The sequence below is a fragment of the Chenopodium album genome, chromosome 22 (genome assembly GCF_948465745.1).
Source record: "Chenopodium album chromosome 22, dcCheAlbu1.1, whole genome shotgun sequence".
In the NCBI taxonomy this organism is placed as follows: Eukaryota; Viridiplantae; Streptophyta; class Magnoliopsida; order Caryophyllales; family Amaranthaceae; genus Chenopodium; species Chenopodium album.
Window position 1 is genome coordinate 16,806,562 of NC_137855.1, and position 8,095 is coordinate 16,814,656.

Sequence of the window (8,095 nt, forward strand, 5' to 3'; positions counted from 1 at the left end):
CGCTCCTAACCTCTCCTACCTAGGATCTCATTGATCCAAGTAATCTACTATTATTATAATTATTTTTGAAAATTTAATTTATATAAAAACTACTTAATAATTAATTCTCATTGATCTCATTGTTGTTAATTGTTACTTTGTTATTGTTAGTTGTGTTATTATTATTAATTAATCATGGCATCAAACCAGAACGTTTCCTCCTCCTCTAGAAAAGCCAAGTCAAAACGTAGGGAATCACCAAACCCAAACACTTCAATGTCTATGCCCCCCCCCCCTAACATGCCCTTTCCCTCTTCTAACATGCCCTTTCCAAACACTTCCACCCCTTTCTTTCATCCCCAAAACATGGGAGGGCAAGAACAAATGGATGATATGGCTCCTTGGACCCAATTTCAACAAACCCAATATCAACAATATGAATTTCCTTTTCCTCCTCCTCCTCCTCCTCCTTCCCAAGGTAGCCAAACACAAGCCTCCGGGTTGAGTGAACCATCCACCCACATTCCCAACACCCAAAATCCTAACAAATTAGAGTGGTGTACCGAAGAGGAATTTGCTCAAACCAAAAGAAAGAGTGAATGTTGGGCACATTATCAATTAAGTAAAGATGGAAAAAAATGCAAGTGTCGGACTTGTGGTAAAATTTTCTCGGCCGATACCAAGGGAGGGACGGGACACCTTACTAGACATACAAAAAAATGTGGTGGACCATCTAGTGATCCAACCCAACCTAAAATTTCTCAATTCCATCCACAAGGTTTCATTTACAAATTACGAGAGAGATAGGGATGAACTTGGGAGAATGATTGTACATGCAGAACAACCTTTTCTTTTCGCCGAAAATGATGCCTTCAACAACTATATTAACCGAGCACTACAACCAAAACACAAAAAAATCTCCCGAAAAACCGTTCGATCTGTTGCCATGAAGACTTATCTAGAGTACAAATTGAGATTAGTAAATGAATTAGCTAATCTTCCTAGTAGAGTTTCTTTAACCGCCGATGCATGGGATGGTGGGTACGGACTTCACTATTTATGTGTTACTTGTCATTGGTTAGATAATGAGTGGATGTTACAAAAACGCATCATTCATTTCAAAATGCTTGAATACCCTCATACCGGTCTTAACATTTCACATCATTTAATGGAAGCCATTGATGCATATAGTCTTAGGGATAAAATCATGTCTATGACTTTCGATAATGCAACTTCTATGACATATAGTGCGAATTTGGTCAAATCCCAATTGAACGATGTTATATTAGATGGAGATGCACTTCATGTTAGATGCATTTGTCATGTTCTTAACTTGTGTGTGAAGGATGGAACACAAGCAATTGGTCCATTTTATCACAAAATACGGAGTGCTATTTGCACTATTAATAGCTCTAACATGAGATATCAAGAATGGAAAGGTTTTTGCAGGCAACAACGGATTAAAACCATAAAAATAGCACCGAATTGTCCAACTAGGTGGAACTCCACCTATGAAATGTTGAGTCGGGCAATCGAGTACAAGGTTCATTTAACACTTTTTTATAATATGAAATATCCACAAAATGCTTTACTTGAAGATGATTGGGCTAATTGTGAAAAATATATGCAGTTTTTACAATTACTATATGGTATGACACATTGTTTTTCTTCTGTATATAATCCTTGTGCTCATTCTTTTCTTAGCAATGCATGTTTACTTGCACAACTTTTTGCGGAACACCGATCACAACATGTTTATCGTGGATATCTTCCATCCATGGAGGATAAATGGCGTAAATATTACACCGATATTCCTATGATTTATATTTTTTCTTCCATTTTAGATCCTAGACAAAAATATGATGGCACCTTTTTATTAATTGATATTTATTATAGTAACATGAATTTTGAAGATGATGTTGAAACTTTTAAGAATAAGGTGACGGATGAGTTTTTTTAATTTATATAATGTTTATAAAAGTAAATATGGAACCGTGTCTCGATTTTCCCCTTCTCAAACATCCAAAAATGTAAGTAAACGGGCCAAAGGTTTATTTGCATAAGCTGCTAACTTGATGTCTAAGTATTCAGGTACAGAATCATCATCATCTAGGAGAACACAAAGCGATGTTTCGGAGTTGCAAATGTACTTAAGTTACGACTTCATGAAAGGCATGGACGATGAAGAGAAGTTTGGCCTCGACATCCTCGATTGGTGGAAATCACAAGCCGTGAAACATCTAATTTTGTCGGCAATGGCTCGTGATATTTTTGCTATCCAAGTCTCCTCCGTTGCTTCCGAAAGAGCTTTTAGTGCGTCGGGAAGAGTTCTAAACGATAGAAGAACAAGACTAAAACCCGAAACACTTGAAATGTGTGTTTGCTTCAAGGATTGGTTGGATGCCGAAACTCGTTCTCAAGATCGTACTTATGCACAAAACGACGACGATGAAGGAACGTCGACTTCTTTTAGTTCTCATACTTCTCAATCCACTCAATTGGCGGATGAACTTGAACCTCTAGGAGACGAAGACGAAGATGAAGACGAAGGCGAAGACGAAGACGACCAATAATAATTACATGATTACATATTTACATTATACACTATTGTATTCTTTTTGTATTATCGAACTTCGTATTCCGTATAATAAATAAAGTTATTCAATATTCATACACTATTGTATGATTTTTAATTATCATTACTTATTTTGTATTATTGAATTATCGTACATTCGTACCGGCTACCGTCATATAATAAAATAAGTTATTCTTCAATTTTTTGTGTTTTCGTATCGCACTCGTATTTTTTTTAAATTATATGCATTTTTGTTTTTAATTCGTTTTTTTTTAACATTTATTTTTTTTTAAAAAAAAAAAAAAAACTGAGGCACGGTTTGGCCCGCGGCCCGGCACGGCACGGCACGGGCACCACCCCGGCACGGCCAGGCACGGCCCGCGGCGGCACGGGCACGGCCCGTGTCCACCTTTAATCATACCTTTGAAGCGTGAATTCTACGAAGCTATTCGACAGGCAAATCAGGGAGAGAATAGAGCCCCAAGTGTTGCTCCTCTACTCAGTCCACGAGATTCGAACGAGCCGTCCACCAATACTAGATTGGTCGAGTGATTGAGGAAAACCGCGATCACAACCTTTTCGGACAACCGACCACCGCACGAACCACCACCACCACGAGACACCACCGGCGCCGGGAGGAGGAGAAAGACGTGAGAGAGGGAGTATGAGAGGGGTTGGTTTCGTGTTTGCTAATTAGGGTTTGATCTAAATGATCAGTAAATTCCTTGCATGCAAACCTAGGCACCTAGTCTATTTATAATCTCATTATAATTAGACTAGGGCACGAAGCCCAATAGCCTCTTAAAGCCCCATATGGCCGGCCACCTAGAGTGATGAGGCCCATGATGGGCCTCGTCCTCTAATGCTCGATCTAGCCCCTTTGTGTGACCTTATAGGATCCGTTTAATTGGGCTTTGGCCTATTTTACTAGTCCAAAGATCGTAAGTACCTCTAGCTATGGCAAAACGACGACCCAAATGTCCGGACTTAATTATCTCCATAATTTGATCCAATTATATATCTAGTAATTGCACACGACGAAGACATAACTCCTTCAGGAAGACCTCGAGCTAAAAGAGTTCTTAAGGCAACGGAGAAAAGTTCGAGTGAAGAAAGAAGTAGGAAATTCCAACTTCCGAGAGGTTGTAGATGCTTTTGTGGATGCGTAAGAGGCTCAATGGCTGGCCCTTAAAAGCCACGGGAAGATAAATGAAGATCTAGAGCTGGAATTGCAGGGGTTTGAACAACAAGGAGTCCTCTGGAATTCCGTTTATTAGTAGTATGTGTAATAAATTTAGAGTTAATGTAGTTTTTATTTCAGAATCTAAATGTAGTGTTAGTAGCTTAGTCCCAGTCTTTAGTAAACTCGGGTTTAAGGATTGCTTTTGGGGTAGATGAAGTTCTGGGGAATTATTTCTTTGTTGGTCTTGTAAGCTAGAAATAATCTCATCATCTTCAAATGCTATCAGTTGTAAAGCGTGAGATAAGTTTAACAATGTTATGTTCATTTCGTTTGTGTATGGCTTGCCTTACTTAGAATGTAGAATGGGGGTTTGGGATGCTTTAAGCGTGTTCTTGCACAACTTTGAAGGAAGCCACCTTCTGATTGGGAACTTTAATCAAGTAGAATGGAGTTCCTAGAAAAAGGGTGGTGCAATGTCGATCAGAGGAGCAGCGGACTTCACAAATTGGAGGGTCAATCATGGCCTCATGGACATCCCTCACAAAGGGATGGATTTAACCTGGACTAATAATAGGCTAGGGGAGGAAAATATCATGGAGAGATTGGATAGGGCTTATTGTAATGTGGCATATAAGGATCTTTGCTTAGAAGCTCTAGTGTGGAATTTTCCCATCTTCATCTTGGACCATGGACCAATTCTCTTCGACTCACACCCAAGGAAGCTTGAAAGAATTAACAGGCCATAAAAAATGGAAGCTTGGGCGTTGAGTTACCTAGAAGTCCAGCAGGTGATTGCTGATTCTTGGAAAGAAGACTTTAGGGGCTCGAAGATGTACTCTCTCCAGCAAAAAATAAAAGTAATTCATGGCAAGCTGAGATCTTGGTGTCTGAATTTTAGAGATGAGCGTAAGATCAACTTGGAAAAGATTAATGAATCATTGGCAAGCCTGCAATCAGCAGATATGACCGAGGATGACATTGTGCGGGAGAAGGTTTTGAGGAATCACCTGGAGGAGGAAGTGGAGATTAAGAATTCTTTTTGGAAGCAAAGAGCAAAAGGAAAATGGGCTAGCCTAGGGGATAGATCAACATCTTTCTTCTTCAGGGTAGTCAAGGGAAGAAAACTGAAGAATGAAATCAGAGTCCTGTAACTTGATGAAGAAAATTGGTGCTTAGATCCATTGACGATTAAACAGGAATTTGTTAGCCACTTCAAGCCCATCTACTGCAAGGAGGAATTGCAGGATTCCAGTGCAGGGGTAGATACTACAGATTTATCTGCAGAATGGCTACATCAACTTCCACAACTCTCTGAATCCTATATCTCTCATCGGAATAGGGAATTCACAAGATAGGAGGTTAGGAAAGCAGTTTTTAGCATGAAACCATTAAAAGCTCCAGGGCCAGATGGATGTCCCCAAATACTATTCCAAAAGTGCTGGGAAACTATGAGGAAAGACATTTTCTTAGCAGTTTATAGTTTCTTTACTAGGGGTCACATTTTGAAAGAATGGAATAAAACTTTCACATGCCTGATCCAGAAGGAGGAAAATGCTATAAAGTGGACTTGTTCAGACCAATTGGATTGTGCAATATTGTTTAAAGGTGGTCTCGAAGTGTCTGGTAAACAGATTGAAGCCCATCCTGCAAGAATTGGTCGGGAATTTCAGAATGCTTTTGTTCCAGGGAGGTTGATGACGGATAGTGCATAATGGGTCATGAGCTGATTCGGTATTTAAAAGGGAAAAAGAAGAAAGATGGAAGCTTTGCATGAGTGATGAAGGTAGATCTAAACAAATTAAAGCCTATAATAGGGTGAGATTATGGGATTTTATCATTGACATTCTGAGAGCAATAATGTTTTCGAAAGATTGGATCCAGTGGATAAATCAATGCATCTCAACAGTTAGCTACGCAGTACTTGTGAATGGCGATCTGTCAGACTGTTTTTATCCGAGAGTAGGCCTACGGCAAGGAGATCCTTTATCCCCTTATTTATTCATCCTTTGCATGGAAGTCTTATCACGACAGCTAACTTGGCTGCAGGGACAGGGGAGGATTACAGGAATTAGAGCTAGCAGGAATTGTCCACCCATCTCTCATTTACTCTTTGCAGATGATGCATTGTTGTTCTATGGAGGTATGCAGGGAACTGAGGAAATCGTTGGATGAATTATGTGAGATTTCAGGGGAAGTGGTTAGTGCAAAAAAAATCTTTTGTTATGTTCAGCCCGAATACTCCTTCAACATTTGTGAAAATCTTCAGGAAATCTCTCGGTATGGAAAGTAAAAAAATCTTTTGGAACATATTTGGGTTGCCCTATGGATGTCGATGACAGAAGTCTCTCTCAGTTTAAATTTCTTGTGGAGAAGATCTCAAAAAAATACTTTCGTGAAAATTCACTGCTTTATCCCAAGCTGGAAGACTCCTCTTGATTAACTCAATCCTAGTAGATGTGTTGGCGCACATTTTGGCCTTATACTTGCTATTGAAGAGAATTCTGGGAAAAATTGGCTCCATATGTTTGAAGTTCTTCTTGGCTAGAAAAAAGATAAAAAGCTGGTTTACTGGAAGAAGAGAGAAGTGCTGGAGAAACATAAGATAGAGGGAGGACTTGGCCTGAGAAATGTGCTGAAACTTAACCAAGCAATGGTCCTCAAACAGGCTTGGAGGGTACACAACAACAGGAGTACAATAAAGAGTAAACTCATTACAGGTAGGTATGGTGGTTCACCAATAGAATGAGGGGCCAAGGGTAAGCTGCCAGTTAAGTGTTCATGGGTATTTAGAGGGATGACAAAAACAGCAATCCATATGAAGGAGGGCTTCTGGTATAAAGTAGGAAGGGGCAATAATGTGAGTATTGAGGGAGATAGGTGGACAACTGCTGGAAAGGTGAGCTTAAAACTTGGTGTCAGTGAGGAGGACAAGAGGAGTTATAAGAGAGTATCTGACTTGATAGATGAGAGAGGGGAATGGAAAGAAGGGGTCATCTAGAGACTTTTTGGCACGGAAGCAGTGAATCACATCCTATCCATTTTCCCAAGGCATGAGCTGGATGATGAAATCCTTTGGGGGAAAACTCAAAATGGGGAGTACACGGTGAAGTCGGGTTATAGATGGTTGGAGGGACGACGAGATGGAGGGCAAGATACCTGGTCTTGCAAGAAGTATTGGAAATTGAACATACCACCCAATTGGCTTTTGCTGGGTTGGAAAATTATGCAGAATGCCAGTAGCTGCAGTGCAGGGCTCGCAAAGAGAAGGATAGGTGTTAGTACAATATGCGTCCTGTGTAACAAAGGAACAGAAACGCCATCCCACCTTTTCAAGGACTGTGAAATTGTTAAGAAGGTATGGCTATGTAGTTACCTGGGAATCAGGGTACAGGATGAGATGATTACTGTGGAGATATGGATCAAAAATGTACTAGCTTACGCCTTCAAAATGAGGATTGAGTATCCTATACTCGCGAGAAGTATCTTGGCAACCTTATGGTGTATTTGGAAGCACGGGAATGCCATTATTTTCAGAAAGGCCAGAACGTCGCCTATTCGAATTATGCAGATGCTTGAGGAAGCAATGGCTACAGTATCAAAGGGACTGGTGGAAAAGGGTACAAGCATGAGAGCGCAAGAGCTCATTGATCGAGGCAACAAAGAGTTAAATTACTAGCAAAGGGGTACGCATGTGTCGCATGAGGTAGCAATTGTAACGGTGGATGGGGCATGGAAAAAGGCTCGTGGGAGACTGGACTCAGCAGCGATAGGGTGGGTACTTTCGAAAGAAGATTCTCTGGTTTAAGAAGGGAGCAAGCATGTGGTAGGTAGCTCGGGTCTTTAGTGCGAGTTGTTGGTGATAAGGGAGGGCATCAGCATAGCATAACAACAATTTAACCAACTGGTGATCAGAATGGATAGCAGACTCAGTGTTGAAGCCATCAGGAACCCTTACCAGGCACCAAAGGATCTGCGGAATCTGGCTTTAGATATCCTTCAACTAAGTTCTAGACTTACTTATTTTTGTTGTTGTCATGTACCTAGAAACGTTACCTCTAGAGCTCATGACCTGGCAATACAGGCCAAGAGATTCGGTTAGGGGTATCATTCTGTAAGGGTAATCTTGTTTCCCAGCTGTCAAAAAAAAACATGCCACTATTATATATTTATTGTGATGTACCATGTACTACTATATGATGTACCTTTTTGTTTCCAATTAGGTCAATGAGCACAAAAGGTATATTAATATCATAAATTCCTATATAAAGTGTTAGCACGTTGTGTTTTTTCACTACTTAAATAAGGGTGTAGCATGTTGCATCACATTTTCGAGAATATTCTACAACATCAAAGACAAG

The 8,095-nt window shown here is 40.2% G+C and overlaps 1 protein-coding gene across 1 annotated transcript; it reads left to right on the forward strand.

Moving 5' to 3' along the window:
• Nucleotides 1-5,185: 5,185 nt before the first annotated feature.
• Nucleotides 5,186-7,413, forward strand: LOC145604027 (uncharacterized). The gene is made up of 6 exons (XM_081659981.1): nt 5,186-5,427; nt 5,480-5,674; nt 5,784-5,934; nt 6,283-6,454; nt 6,545-6,633; nt 6,736-7,413. Exons 1-6 carry the CDS (start codon nt 5,186-5,188, stop codon nt 7,411-7,413), a joined length of 1,527 nt encoding a protein of 508 aa, XP_081516107.1.
• The last annotated feature ends 682 nt before the right edge of the window (nt 7,414-8,095 follow it).